This window comes from Mixophyes fleayi, chromosome 12 (assembly GCF_038048845.1).
Source record: "Mixophyes fleayi isolate aMixFle1 chromosome 12, aMixFle1.hap1, whole genome shotgun sequence".
NCBI lineage: Eukaryota > Metazoa > Chordata > Amphibia > Anura > Limnodynastidae > Mixophyes > Mixophyes fleayi.
The window spans coordinates 70,293,769-70,310,490 of NC_134413.1; the positions used below are offsets into that span (position 1 = coordinate 70,293,769).

At 40.5% G+C, this 16,722-nt stretch overlaps 1 protein-coding gene across 1 annotated transcript; it reads right to left on the reverse strand.

The window, feature by feature from the left end:
- Nucleotides 1-11,466: 11,466 nt before the first annotated feature.
- Nucleotides 11,467-12,402, reverse strand: LOC142108936 (olfactory receptor 5AS1-like). Its single transcript, XM_075192912.1, has one exon. The coding sequence runs from the start codon at nucleotides 12,400-12,402 to the stop codon at nucleotides 11,467-11,469; it is 936 nt and encodes a 311-aa protein (XP_075049013.1).
- Nucleotides 12,403-16,722: the final 4,320 nt, after the last annotated feature.

Here is a 16,722-nt window from a genome sequence, read left to right on the forward strand (position 1 = left end):
ATATAAAAGGCACCTCCTCTATACACTCAGTGCCTGTTCCTTTAGATACCTTTGGTGCTAGACTTGGCTACATCCTATCTACTTGTCAACAGAGCTGATGCTCCAACCAAGGACCTGCACTCCTGTCTACTTGTTTATAGAGCTGATGCTCCATCCAAGTACCTGCAGTCCTATTTACTTGTCTACAGAGCTGACCCTCCATCCAAGTACCTGCAGTTCTATCTACTTTGTCCACCAGCTGTTCCGGTATTTCACCTATCCTTCACCGCTACTGACTGTCCCTTATCTCCTGACTTCCCAAAGGGTCTCGCTCAGTACTCTAGCAGGGGCTGCGACCTGCGAGCAGACGCAGCTAAGACCATACTACTTTGTGGCGGTTCCTGATGAACACTGTCTACTTGTTAGACTCTGCACCCTGCTGGAGTAGCGCTAACCTGTACGAACCCTAAGATTCGCATCGTAAAGACCTGCCTCTCGTGTGGAACCGTGACAGTTCTGCTGGGAAACCTTGGGTCCTGGCGTTCATGTGGATGTGTCTTTGACACGTACCACCAACCTAAACATTGTTGCAGACCAAGTATACCCCTTCATGGCAGCGGTATTCCCTGATGGCAGTGTCCTCTTTCAGCAGGATAATGGGTCCTGCCACCGAGCAAAAAATTGTTCAGTAAATAGTTTCTTGATGGTTATTAATAAATGTGATAATCGCAAGTTCCGCATAAAATATAATTACATGCAATTAGAAATATACTAATTAGATTAAATTGAATAAAAAAACATATATTCTTTTCCCCTTTGAAAACAAACAAATGGGGTCCTTCATACCTGCAGCAGTCCTGATGGAAATTAAGTGAATTATGTAATGTAAATAGATGACCACGGCTTGAAATAATATAGCAGTAACACTAATGAACAAAGTACTGTGACATAGAGAGATTAGTAATCAGTCAATTAGAAGCATATAGATAGAGTTGGTGACCGTAATCATCGACCCAAGAATTCTTGGAGCTTCAAAAACCGTACTCAGATCCAACACCATTTTAGTGAACTGGCGCTCCTCGTATTGTGTATTTTCTGGTTTACGGATTTATTTTGAACTTCCCAGTTCTAAAATATCAGCCACCGGGTTGCTACATATGGGACTGTGCACACCAATATCTTTAGACTCATTTTGACTTCATTGGGGCTAATATACCTACAGATATCACTTCTTGTGTGCATATATGGACTGTTTGTTTACATTGTCATTGATATTTATTTGCTCACTTCCAATTTTTATACTGACATGGAGAAATTGACACTTTGAGACTTTTAGGACATTGAATGATCAATGCAAAGTACCAATGAGTTTATTAAAGAGCAATCTGACATATACTTTATGGACAAAAGTATCCGGACGCTTGACCATTACAACAACAGGGACTGTGATGACATTGTATTCAAATACATATACTTTAATATGGAGTTGGTCGCCCTTTTGCGGCGATAACAGCCTCCACTCTTCTTGGAAGGTTTTTCATAAGATGCTGTAGTGTTTCTGTGGGAATTTGTGCCCATTCATTCTGTAGAGCATTTATGAAGTCAGGCACTGATGTTGGACGAGAAGGCCTGGCTCGCCATCTCCATTCCAGTTCATCCCAAAGGTGTTCAGTGGGGTTGAGGTCAGGGCTCTGGGCGGGCCAGTCAAGTTCTTCTACATCGAACTCATCAGACCATGTCTTTGTAGTCCTTGTGTTGTGCACTGGGGCACAGTCATGTTCGAATAGAAAAGGGCCTTCCCCAAGCTATTGCCAAAAAGTTAAAAGCATAGCATTGTCCAAAATGACTCACTGGAGATAAGGGACTTAGCTCAAACCCTGAAAAACAGCCCCATACCATCATCCCTCATCCACCAAATTTCACAGTTGGCATAATGCAGTCAGGCAAGTAACGTTCTCCTGGTATCTGCCATACTCAGACTCTCCCATCTGACTGCCAAACAGAGAAGTGTGATTCGTCACACCACAGAATACGTTTGCACTGCTCCACAGTTCAGTGTCGGTGTGCTTTCCATCTGATGCTTGGCATTGATCTTGGTGATGTGAGGCTTGCATGCAGCTGCTCGGCCATGGAAACCCATTCCATTAAGCTCCCCCCGCACAGTATTTGTGGTTACATTAATGCCAGTGAAAGTTCTGAACTCTTCAGCTATGGAATCAGCAAAGCGTTGGCAACTTTTACACACCATGCGCCTTAGCAGTCGTTGAACCTACTCTGTGATTTTCGTGGTCTTCCGCTTCGTGGCTGAGTTGCTGTTGTTCCTAAATGCTTCCACTTTCTAATAATATCACTTACAGATGACCGTTGAATGTCCAGCAGGAATGAAATTTCATGAACCGTCTTATTGCAAAGTTGACATCCTATCAAAGTACCACGCTTGAAAATGTTTGTAAACGGAGACTGCTTGATTTTATACACCTCAAATAAATACTGCAGTAGGTGTGGTTCAAATTATACATTCAATTGTATTATAATACTTTACTTTTCACCCAAATAATTACCACAGTATCTGGGGTTTACTTTATTGTCACATAATCAATATATTCAATTGAATCACATTTGATTTATAAGTTGTGTATCTAACTAATAAAAATAATCTGTGTAGTGTAAAATCATAATAAGTCCTCCCATGCACATCGGGTACACCAGACAAAGAGAAAGATGTCCATGCAGGTGTAGGTGCCTAGCTGGACAAGAATTTAAGGTAAGCATTTTGTTAAAATAGTTTAGAAAGAACCATTCTCTTTAAATCTACTCAGAAAACAGAGGAGATTGGACAGCTTTTCCAGGAATTTCCGGAATTTCCATATTAAAGACATTGTCTGAAATATTCGCCCAACATTGATGAAAATGTAATTCATATTTTGTTTACCAGTCATAATAAAAGTTTTCCATTTGTTCAGTTTTATACACCTTTGATTGGTTGAAATGTTCAAACAATCAGCGTTCAGAGTCTTATGAGACTTGTCAAAACAATACAGAGGTGAACCCACTAGGCTGCTGATGATTTGTACTGGCATGGAATCCTTGGCACTCGGCAGGGAAATCTGCAAGGCAGTTCTGTGCAATACCCACAGGCTGTGACCCCTTTGCCAGCCTCACCAGGCTGAAAGCCAACTAATCAGATAGATAAGACAAGGTTATACACAGGCAAATTGTCTTGGATAGGTAGAACAGGGTCTTAATTTATTTGCAAGCCAATCATATTGCAAAATAAATGTTTCAACTAAGCTCCAAAGAGTCAAAAATCAAAACTGATATATGTAGTATACTGTGCACTGCACAATGCAAATTAGAAAGTAGTATAGTGAGTGAAGCGTCGACAAAAGTTTACATTGTTATTACAGATAAATCGTGATGTACTTTGTTGTGATGAGGCCATACCTGGCACTCATACTTTGGTACACAAAAAGATCTTATGGCAGCACCGAGGTGACACTTGGGAATTAAAAACCAGATGACTCAGTCTCTTCAGGATAAAGTTGTATCTTTCGTAAATGGTCCATTGACTATTGAATTATTGTTGTTGGATGTGACTACATAATACTTTGATTTAAATTTACTCCAATTGGACTAATGTATTTAAAGGTTTTGTATGTGAATATAAGGTTATGTACATTTTATTGAATTCTCTTGACACATGCCCAATTCCAGTCTTTACTTGACAAGGCATTTTGGGCATGAGGCAATGCAAAAAACAGAGAGCAATGCAAAAAAAAGAAGTAACTTTGCACCTTGACAAAACCAGGGGGTAAATGTATCAATATGTGGGTTCTTCAATACCCGCGTGTTCAGCCTCTTCCGCGATTAAATTTCAAGCGGCGCTGCATTGTAAAGGGTTAATCAATGTATCTGTATGTAACTAGGACCAGATATATATTCTACATTTTACAGCAAAGCCTAGGCCATGTAGTAACGGAATGTTGACCTACTAGTTATGGTCATGTAGTAATGGAAGGTCATGTAGTAACAGAATATTGACCCTCCAGTCATGGTCATGTGGTAACAGAAGGTCATGTACTAGCGGAAAAATTGACCTGACGGTCATGGTCATGTAGTAATGGGGGGTCGTGTAGTAACGGAATGTTGACCTGCCAGTCATGGTCGTGTGGTAGTGGAAGGTCATGTAGTAACAGAATATTGACCCTCCAGTCATGGTCATGTGGTAACAGAAGGTCATGTACTAGCGGAAAATTGACCTGACGGTCATGGTCATGTAGTAATGGGGTGTCGTGTAGTAACGGAATGTTGACCTGCCAGTCATGGTCGTGTGGTAGTGGAAGGTCATGTAGTAACAGAATATTGACCCTCCAGTCATGGTCATGTGGTAACAGAAGGTCATGTACTAGCGGAAAATTGACCCGACGGTCATGGTCATGTAGTAATGGGGTGTCGTGTAGTAACGGAATGTTGACCTGCCAGTCATGGTCGTGTGGTAGTGGAAGGTCATGTAGTAACAGAATATTGACCCTCCAGTCATGGTCATGTTGTAACAGAAGGTCATGTACTAGCGGAAAATTGACCCGACGGTCATGGTCATGTAGTAATGGGGGGTCGTGTAGTAACGGAATGTTGACCTGCCAGTCATGGTCGTGTGGTAATGGAAGGTCATGTAGTAACAGAATATTGACCCTCCAGTCATGGTCATGTGGTAACAGAAGGTCATGTACTAGCGGAAAAATTGACCCGACGGTCATGGTCATGTAGTAATGGGGGGTCGTGTAGTAACGGAATGTTGACCTGCCAGTCATGGTCATTTAGTAATGGGGGGTCGTGTAGTAACAGAATATTGACCTGCCGGTCATGGTCATGTAGTAACAGAGTGTTGTGTAGTAGCGGAAAATTGACCTGCCAGTGGGTCAATAGAGAGTTAACCTGAGAAGAAGAGAGGCAGTAGAGACTGAGTAACGGTTGAGTGTGGAATATCAGGTGATAGCGGGAGACTTCAGAGTGATACGTACAGGAACAATGTAAAATCACAGTGATCAGAGAAGGAGAAATGGAAGAATAAGAAAAATAACTGCATTTGGTGATCGAAGTGGAGAATTATTGGATGTTTCTGATAAGTAACAGAAGACTCCTTAGAAATCTTTGAAGATACGTCATCATCATACTTGCATATAGATGAGTGCTGTTTAAATGTATGGATAAAAGAGACAATAAAAAAAATCTCTAAAGCGTGAAATTGCACTGTAACTGCCTTTAATAGAAAAACATAACTAAATGGTTATAGGGACTGAATAATAGTATTTGCCTTGACTGTTTAAGTTTCATAGCAATAGATACTATCACTTTAAATGACAGGACAAATGTTTGGATCAATAAGTTTGACAAAATTAACAGAGAACAGTGATATGGTACTAGAGGTGGAACTAGCGAGTTGTGGGCCCTGGTGCAGGGAGGCAGGGAGGAGGGAACTGGGGCCCCCCGATCATCTGCCGCTGCCATGCAGTGGGCCCCGTTATCTCCACGGGCTGGGGTGCACTGCACCTGTTGCACTAATGGTAGATCCTCCATTGTATGGTACTGATGTGTTTTTATATCCATGTACCAAAAGGAGTGAATAACATTAGAGGATGTGTATCCACAAATTTGGCACAGAAAGCATTAACACCAAAGATTAATATATTTACCATCTTGACCTGAGAAGATAAAATATTAGTAATGAGAATGATGTAGTTAACTTTTCAGAAAAAGGAAGATAAACAAGGAAGGAAGATAAACTCATATGGAATAGTTGTATCGATTTTCTGTGTGGATCATTAAATGACAATTATAAAGGCCATATTAATTTATGTGCACCACTGTTATAAATCAGCATACCTGAATACTCTTTTGAATTTATGTATATGTTTAGAGCAAAGTAAATGAACAAACTAACTACTTGTATTTTGAATTGAACATTATCAACTTTGCTCATTTGAGTGTGTGTATATATAAGAAATAGTATAAATAGGAATAGGTATCATTTGTTCTATATGAATTTTATGTATTGAGATAATATGAACTGCAATATCCTGTTGCATTATTTAGTTAATCCTCTAGTTACAAAGTATTGGTGCAGTTAGAATTTATTAGGAATAGTTAGATGAGTTAAATATATGGGAGAATAATTAACTGTTTATCTTCAATTGGATAAGATTTCGGTGGAGACAGCGCCTACTACCATTAAGTGAAAAAAAGTCAACATTCAATTTCTACCCACACTTTAAATGGAACACTTTAACACAGAGAAAAGGGTGTTACATGTTTATTTATCAACAGCTTGTGTAGGTAGCAGAAAAGGAAGATCTTTGAATTATTAGGTAAAGAGAATCCAATGACCTTTTAATGAGGTCCCTTATCCTATCCCAAAAAGTAGAAATGGCCAGGCAAGTACAACAGATATGGTGCCCTTGCGTGCTCAATTGCTTGAGCATTGGGGTAGGAGGTGCTATACCTTTTTTAGAACAGAAAAGTAACCAACCAATGGACGAGATGTATAGGGTCAAGAATAGCAGCCAGGTAGAAGTCTACAACCTTGCTTCTGTGGTTCATCTAGTTCAGAAAAATGTTTATTCTGGCGCTTACTCCTTGAAGCTCGAGTATAGAGCCAAAAAGAGTATAACAGTGGGCACCGTGTGGTAAGTAGATTATGTTTTAGTAATGAGAAGCACTCACTGTCACTCACCGGACGGTTAGTGCCTCTGGTCTGGTACGTGGCTCTCTCTCATTCCTGCCGGCGCCTGTCCTAAGCCGCGGCCGTCCGCCATCTTGACTGGATTGCGCATGTGCAGGACTCTTGAACTTAAAACCTTGCTTTTAATCCTATTGGTGAATCAATCACCACTCACTATTTAAGGCACCTGTGTCCTTAGTATCATTGCCTGTTCTTGGTTCTCATTCCCTTGAGACTCCTAGGTGTTTCCTGTGTTCTGCTCGTGTGATCGGTTTTGCTGTGGACAAGTCCTCTCTGCTCATCCGTGGTAAACTTGCCCGCTACAGACTACCTCTACTCCGCTGCATGCCTACACCTGGACAAGCCTTATCTGCTCTTCTGTGGTAAACGTACCCGCTATAGACTGCTTGCCATTCCGCTGCATACCTGCACCTGGACAAGCCTGCTCTGCTCATCAGTGGTAACGTACCCGCCACAGACTATTTGCTATTCAGCTGCTTGCCTGCATTTGGACAAGTCTCCCTTGCTCATCAGTGGTATACTTGCCGCTACAGACTACCCGCTATTCAGCCACCTACCTGCACCTGGACAAGTCTTCCCATCACCGCAGTGGTACAACTTGCTATCTGCAGACCACTGACGCTCCCGCTACCTACCTGCACCTGGACAAGTCTTCCCATCACCGCAGTGGTACAACTTGCTATCCGCAGACCACTGACGCTCCCGCTACCTACCTGCACCTGGACAAGTCTTCCCATCACCGCAGTGGTACAACTTGCTATCCGCAGACCACTGACGCTCCCGCTACCTACCTGCACCTGGACAAGTCTTCCCATCACCGCAGTGGTACAACTTGCTATCCGCAGACCACTGACACTCCCGCTCCTACCTGCACCTGGACAACTCTTCCCATCACAGCAGTGGTACAACTTGCTATCCGCAGACCACTGACACTCCCGCTCCTACCTGCACCTGGACAACTCTTCCCATCACAGCAGTGGTACAACTTGCTATCCGCAGACCACTGACGCTCCCGCTCCTACCTGCACCTGGACAAGTCTTCCCATCACAGCAGTGGTACAACTTGCTATCCGCAGACCCAGGGGTGGATCTAGACTTTATGTTTAGGGGGGGCGATTTTTCATAATCACGCCCCTCCTTTGCTCTGATTGGCTGGCCTGCGTTAACCCCGCTTTCCGCCCGCGATTGGCCCCGTCCCCTCCCGTTGTGGTCGCCGGCTGGGACCACTCTGATTGGCTGGCCCACATTTAGCCCCGCCCCCACGCGCGCTTAGCCCCGCCCCTCCCGTTTTAATCGGCGGCTGGGACCTAGCTTTTTGCTGCTAGGGGGGGGGCGAATGCCCCGATCGCCACCCCCTGGATCCGCCACTGCGCAGACCACTGACTCTCCCCGCTACCCACCTGCACTGGCACGAGTCTTCACTGTACATCAGTTGTTATACCTACCTCCGCATTATAGTTGCAAGTCACTGACTCTCCTGCTGCATAGCTGCAAGTCGCTGACTCTCCATTGACATTCCTTATCCTAAGTTGTTGTACTATTCCAACCATTCACCATACTACCCAGAGGATCGCTGTGATAAACTCCGCCCCTCTGGTAAGCATAATCACACCTGGTGAATCCTGGGTAGAAACTCCTAGTGCCCGTGACACTCACGCAGTGTTGATAATAATAATGCTTTGGACAATCTTACACCGATGTCCACCGGTGGTTGCGAGACACAACGGGACTGACTTCTGCGTAAAGTTCGTCAGGTACCAGGATCAAAGTATCTCTTTTCGTTATATCATTTGTGTTCCAAAAAAAAAATAAAACATAACCATAGTGTACACTGTACACTGTGTGACGACTAAGGGCAATATGAAGTCTAAGTGCTATTGCACTCACATGTGTCAAAGAAAAAAAGGCTATAGACATTTATTATACTGATGTCCGTTGGAATGTGCTATTCCACTTGTGCTAGCATCTCATATTTTTAGTAGAGATTTGCTAGGTTTTGAAGATGTGGGCGGGTGAGAAGTCTAAAATGTTCTCATATGTCTAATATGTAATATATGTAATAATGATTTACTGTGCTTCCATATACCCACACAATGATATGTGTGTAAGAACAATGAGGCATGATCATTTCTGTCAATCAGATTAATATTTAAGGAGTTTGGATACTCAATGTTCAAAGGGGCTGATCGTGCAGTTTTAGGATGTTCCAGCAAGTCTCTGTGTCCTTTAAATGAAGTTTGCTAATATTATCCATTAGTGGACCACCATTCAGTAACTAACATTATAAAAGTGTCCCACTATGGCATTTTTAATAGAGTAAGTGAAAATAAAGCACAACTCAATATTTAGATCATCTCATAACAGAAGCTGGTTTCAGATTAGAGATGACCCCCGTGTTCTGGTATTGTCTTTGGTTTTGGATCTGGATTAACTTCGTGTTTTAGTTTTGGCAAAACCACCCTTGCATGTTTTGGCTTTAGATCACGATTTTTTTTCTAAAATCCCTATTATTTTTTTTGCTAAAATCCCATATTTTTGCTTTTTTTCCCCCTACATTATTGTTATTAACCTCAATAACACTAATTTCAAATAATTTGCAGTCAATTTTGACCAGCTCACAGGTCACAATACTATTTTCATATACTTTTCATATACTTTCATTCAAATACTGCAGATTTAGAAGACCAAGCCTGCCAGACCTATTAGTTCTATTTCAGCAAGGACAATGAGCAATGGAGCTCTCCTGAATGTCACTGGAGACTTTGAAGAACACTGCTACCCCTCCTTTCTCTTTTCTACCTATGACACTGCTCAACTGCACTAGAGACTGCCAAGAACTGTGCTACCCCTTCTGTGAGCATCTGGTCCCTTTGTGGTCTACCTTGGGCTGGGTCACTGGACCACCTGCTTTTTGTTCCCATTAAAGTAGACTGCTGAGTGGGGTCATGCCCACCAGCTGAACTTTACCAGCCTTCCCCTAATGGCAATCCTAACGCCGATGAGCGTATTTGATTCCGATGTGCAGCGTTCCATTCAATTCCTGCTTCCGGTTGTCATGTGGCGTGTGTTTCTAACACGTTTTGTCACACGGAGTGACTTTTTCAATGGCCCTTTGAAAACGCGTTAGTGAAACACCTCCTGAGCGTATGACACACGTCATGCGACAACCAGAAGCAGGAACTGAATGTGCAAAGAAACTTGTAAATGTTCTCCGGGACAAACCATGTTACAATGCAAGGGTGCAAATTAGTTAATTGTTTTGCACATAAGATAAATACTGGCTGTTTTTTCATCTAGCACAAAAATACTTGATAGTTTTATTTTTTACACTGAAATGTAAAGTTGATCTAGGATATACTGTACCCCAACTATAAATCTGTCCCCACATTTTAAATTCCCCCCCCCCTTCAAATGCAACATGGTTTTGCCCAGGTGCAAAGTTACTCTTTGTTTATGCTTTGCTTAATGACTCAGGCCCGAAGAGACTACAAAGCATGATTAATAAAATAAAAGTTGAATTTATTTTTTCCAAAGGAGTCTATAAAATTATTTGCAAAATGTAAAAAGTAAGACATTTTTTAATTGCTTCCTGAATGCAAAGAAAATGAGCTAATGAAATATTATAAAATATACATCATGGTGAGAATTCAACATGCACAAAATATTAAAAGACTCCACGAGATAAATTTACTAAACAGCAGTTTGAACAAACCGCAGGTTTTCATGAGAATTGATATGTGGTTTGTAAACATTACTATTTAATAAATAAAAATGCAAATCAAGTCCCATAAAACAAGACTGGGATACAAACCCTCCCATGTATCAATCGGGGGTTTGCCAAACCGTGTGTCAAAACCCCCTCTTAATAGTGAAGAGCAAGCAGTGGCTGTGTGAGTTTTAGCTGCAGTATGTGGTGTTGATGTGTTTTTTTACTTGCATTCATTATAGATTAAATGCAGAAAGAAAGAACGACTAAGAAGAGAATCCATTTAGTTGTTAATCATTTTGTGAAATAGTATTTGGGGGAGTCTTTATTTAAATAAAATATTTTTTTTCCACAGTGTTTTTGTTATTTCAACAGCATTTTTATACATGGCACTACAGTTCCCAGCAGGTCCTGGATGTCAGGGTATGCTAGTGCTTGTAGCTCTACAAACTTCACCGTACCCATGCAGATTATGGTTGCCAGAGTTTACTGGGATCAGTAGTGCCCATAAAAATATGCTGATTACATGCAGTTAAATGTTTATTACCCCTTTACCCACAAGACTCTGTGTTATGAAGAACCCAAGTGCTGTCAGTATAGGGTTGTTATTTTCCAAGGGAGGGTACTTGTTTTTTTTACCGTCCCAATTCTCCTCAACAATTCAGCCCTGTGCTCATTATGACAGGGGGGCCCATTTGCGGGTGACCAGCCCAGCCTGTACTAGCCTAGTGCTGGTTGTGGATATTGCATGGTGACCCCACACTTCTATAGTCACTGAAGGGGGCGGCAGGACCACACTAGGTTGGTGACTCCTCCCACTATAGAGGCAGCAGAAACACAGATTGGGAGCCCTGAGGTAGACGATAGCGACTGCTGGAGAGAGAAACTCTGACCGTTAAAACATTTCAGCGAAGGAAGTGTCTTTGACAACCAGCACCTCCAAGCTATAGTAAAATCCATTTCTAACGGATCTGTTTATGCCACGTTATGTGACAAATTGCAATCATATACAGACTGATACTTTATAATAATGAAATAATTTTTAGAGGTTTGATTGTCTAGTGAGTCTCTTTTTTATGGTGCTTTTAACTTCCTTATTCCTAATGCTGTAGATGATGGGATTTAACATCGGAGTCACCGCTGTATACAAAATGGACATGGTCTTGTCTGTCTCTGGATTGTAAGCGGATCGAGGATGCAGGTACATGAACATAAGGGTCCCATAGTAGAGGACCACCACAGTGAGGTGGGAAACACACGTGTTGAAAGCCGTATGCCTTCCCTGTGAGGAACTAATGTTCAAGATGGTACAGATAATATGGACATATGAAATTAAAGTCAGGATGAATGAACTCAAACCGATAGTGACTGCTGAGATATACATTGCTGTCTCGTTGAGCCAAGTGTCTCTGCAAGACATTTGTAGGAACGGAGGTACCTCACAGAAGAAGTGGTTGACATGATGGGACCGGCAGTAGGGCAGTTGAAAGGTGAGGACCACATGGATGACCGAGTTTGTGACACTTGTAGTCCAGGATCCGACAGCTAAACAGGAGCACAACTTCTTGCTCATGATGGTGTTGTAGTGCAAAGGCTTGCAGACCGCAGCAAATCTATCATAGGCCATGACAGCTAGTATTACACACTCTGTTGCTCCCAAAGCCAAATGGAAAAACATTTGTATCGCACATCCTAGTAGGGAAATACTCTTGTCCGTGGATAGAGTGTTTATTAGGATCTTGGGAACGATGGTGGAGGAAAAGCAGATGTCAATAATGGAGAGGTTACTGAGGAAAAAGTACATGGGGGTCTGTAGCTTCAAATTAATTCTCACCAAAATGATCAGTAGAAAATTTCCAGACAACGTGATCAGATACATCACCAAGAACACGAGGAAGCAAATAATCTGGAGGTAAAGGACATCTGACAGGCCAAGAAGTATGAATCTTTCTGGAGATGTTTGATTTGAGTCTTCCATAAGATTCAAATAGTGACTGGTAGGAAAAGCTGTGAACAATTAAATTAAAACATATTTTAGTATTTATTTTTGCTTTATGTCATCACAAAGAGCATTGAGTTATTCTTGTTCCAAAACTCCAAGCCTCTACCCGTCCCCACCATTGTCCCTATGCCACCCAAGGATCCATGTTTGAGCAAGAACGTATTGTGTGCAATGTTTACCCCTGTTTTTGGTTTTCATACAAGTAAGTTGTATGGAAACGGGCCGTTGAGCTATAGGACTCTTCTGATGCCGTATATCACTTGAAATTAAAATGGTAATGCTGTAGCTGAACTTTAGAAAATTCTTGCAATGGCATAGTTCTACTCCAGGCAATATTCTCTGATATATGAAGCAGACAGCCTTGGACAGTTCACACAATCCAATCTTACTTGCTTTTTTTGTATTATTTTATATTAAGGCTACAATTAAGAGAAGAGAAAATGCCTTTAACATATATTTTATTTCCAAAGTGTGTTCCGATAAGTTAAGAAAAAAATGCAGCCTGAGATTGATTTAAAAAACCACCAACTGAGGGTGAACAGGTAATCCTTACGCATGCTAATCATCCATCAATGAAGACTATTTAAGGAAATGCTGTTAATGTGAACATTATCTCCTTGCGAAAGTCCTGTGGTTCAGGACGAAACACGTTGGTTCATACAAACAAGTTTTACCATAGTTGGAACCTTTAAACGAGTGTCACTATAGTTGAATAATGAATGACATATATTGCAGAAACTCTTTCACACAAAAGCGAAGGAACCACACTCAACGTGGATCGAGGAATGAGGGATTAGCAAATGTGGTCATCACTCTATTACCACTGAACATTGGGAACGGGGGATTATAAGTGTTGGCAACAGGTATCTTATACCAGGGGACGATTATAAGGAGTGAAATTGAGTCTACAATGCTGAGTGAAACCAGATGACAAGCTTAGCAAACACAAATATTGACAGGGGAATCGGAGGAGCTCAGCGAGACAAAACAGCTAACCCTCTAGAAAGATAAATCGAGAAATAATCTTTATTTTTATCATACTGCTGGAAGATGTTAAAAGAAGGATACAATTCCATCACACCTTATACAATATATATAATTTTATAGGACCAGGAACGAGCCCTACATACACTGTTGAGGAGCTCCCCTTACATATTGGAAGCAGGTAAAAAGGTCTACTTTTATCGCAGTAGACTACCTGTAAAATTGATATATTTATATATTTACGGATCAATACATTTATATTTTCCCTCATTCTAGATCGCAGACATATGGAAAGGGACACATCGAAATGAACTAGAAGCTATGATTGCAACATCTAATTTTAGTAAATCATTATAGAGTAAATAAAATTATTTCTAATCTATATCATATTACGAAACATTATGTGATATAGTTTGTATGTCATTACTTGTTTCTAAATAAAGTCAATTAGATTTTATCTTTTACGATTACTCTTGACATAATTGATGTCTGAATCACTTATTTGTCACAAAGATATAAAAGGTTTTAAAAAGACTGTGTTGTGCGCTAGGATTTTAGTAGCTTAACTGCGCGTCTGACCACACAAATATGGGTTCTCGGTTAACACGAGAAATTGAGGCTTCCCCCAGGTGGGTGTGTTGGTGAGTTGGAGTCCCAACTAAAACATATTTTGTGGTTAGATGAGGCCAAGACAGAAATTTGTGTCCAAATTCAGTACTATGTCAACAAAAGGACTCCTGTGCTATATGGAACTCCATTTAGGGGAGCCAGGGGTACAAGTACCATGATACATAATAATAGTAATAATATTACAATCAACAATTATAGAAATGACTGTTAAAGAACAAGTTAAGTCAATATTTACATAGAATCATAGAGTTTGACGGCAGATAAGAACCACTTGGCCGTTCTAGTCTGCCCATATTTTAACCTATGGTAACCTCAAACCCTATTTGATCCTTAGTTCTTTATAAAGGATATCTTTATGTCTATCCCAAGCATGTTTAAATTGCTGTACTGTATTAGCCTCTACCACCTCTGATGGGAGATTATTCCACGTATCCACTACCCTTTCTGTGAAGTATTTTTTCCTCACATTTCCTCTGAAACTCCTTCCCCCCAGTGTCAGTACATGTCCTCGTGTTCTAATACTTCTCTTCCCCCAGTGTCAGTACATGTCCTCGTGTTCTAATACTTCTCTTCCCCCAGTGTCAGTACATGTCCTCGTGTTCTAATACTTCTCTTCCCCCCAGTGTCAGTACATGTCCTCGTGTTCTAATACTTCTCTTCCCCCCAGTGTCAGTACATGTCCTCGTGTTCTAATACTTCTCTTCCCCCAGTGTCAGTACATGTCCTCGTGTTCTAATACTTCTCTTCCTTTGTAGAATGTTTCCCTCCTCTACCTTGTTATAACCCTTGATATATATGAAAGTTTCTATCATGTCCCCCCTTTCCCTTCTCTGCTCCAAACTATACATATTACGATCTTTTAGTCTTTCCGGGTAAGTTTTGTGCTGTAGGCCATGCACCATTTTAGTTGCCCTTCTTTGTACAGTCTCTAATGTATTTATATCCTTCCGGAGATATGAGGCCTGATTCATTAAGGAGAGTAAAGCAGGAACTTTGCACCTTGGTAAAGCCATGTTGCATTGGAGTGGGATGTAAATTAAAAAAGTGGAGACAGCTTTATAGTTGGGGTAGGGCATGTCCTAAATCAACTTTACATTTCAGTGTAAAACTAAAGCTATCAAGTATTTGTGTGTTACATGAAAAAAAGCCAGTATGTATCTTATGTGCAAAATAATAAACTAATCCCCCCCTTGCATTGTAACATGGTTTGTTCTTGAGAATATTTACTCCTTTTTTTGCCTTACTTTCCTTATTGACTCAGGTCCTTTGTGCACAATACACCTGACTAAGGGCCTGTGTGATGAAACACATAGGGCCTGATTCATTAAGGATCTTAACTTAAGAAGCTTCTTATTTTTGTCTCCTGGACAAAACCATGTTACAATGCAAGGGGTGCAAATTAGTATTCTGTTTTGCACATAAGTTAAATACTGACTGTTTTTTCATGAAGCCCACAAATATCAACTTTAAATTTCAGTGTACAAATAAGCTATTTGTGTGCTACATGAAAAAACAGCCAGTATTTTCCTTATGTGAAAAACAATAAACTAATTTGCACCCCTTGCATTGTAACATGGTTTGTCCAGAAAACTTAAGTAAGAAAACATACTCAATTTCTTGCCTAAGTTCCTTAATGAATCAGGCCCCAGATTCTGTTAAAATAATATCTTTATTCAATTCATTAAAACATTTTTATTTTGTTCGGACCTGTTCTATATGGATTATAGTGAAATATTAAATGTAATACGTGAAAGTGAACAGTGTTAGTTCTCTATGCTCTCTAAATTCAAGGTATCGATCTCAAAAGCTTAACATAAAGTTGTGTTCTTTTTTATTAGTATTGTTTTGCCTTTTGTAAAATGTTTTATGCACTATTGTAACATTTACATAAAAAACAATCTTACCTTATAATAACTTGTCTACAGTTTTAAGACCAAACTGGACGATGTTTTCTTCTGTTATATGTTCTTGTTGGTATCTTTGAATATATTTTTTTCTAATCTTTTTAAGCTGCCCACCGCCATTCCTATCCTCCACCTTTTTATAGTAGTTACCAAAATCTGTGAAGGTAAACTAGACGGGTGGGCGATTACTCTCAATGAGCACAGAACAGTCTGTAATGTTCCCTTATATATATTTTGCGTATAAAAAAATATTGATCCCTCGTACACCTGAACTGAAAGTTGTAGATTTGTTGAAAATCCCAGAAGAGTTAAAGGCCTGTAAGGATTTATGATTAATGTATATTTGTTTTCCATGTCTCTGAAGTATTTTAACTGCACATTATTAAAAGTTACTTTAATCTAATATTTTAAAAATGTTTATTATACACTTAGCCACAACATTAAAGCCACTGACAAATGAAGTGAATAACATTGACTATCATCATCATCATCATCATCATCATCATTTATTTATATAGCGCCACTAATTCCACAGCGCTGTACAGAGAACTCACTCACATCAGTCCCTGCCCCATTGGAGCTTACAGTCTAAATTCAATAATATACACACACACACACACACAGACAGATAGAGAGAATTGAGAGAGAGACTAGGGTCAATTTTTTGATAGCGGCCAAGTAACCTACTACTATGTTTTTGGATTGTGGGAGGAAACCGGAGCACCCAGAGGAAAGCCACGCAAACAGGAGGAACATACAAACTCCACACAGATAAGGC

Excerpts from the sequence above, each read along its gene's own strand:
- LOC142108936 (XM_075192912.1), bottom strand. The coding sequence starts at position 12,402 with ATGGAAGACTCAAATCAAACATCTCCAGAAAGATTCATACTTCTTGGC.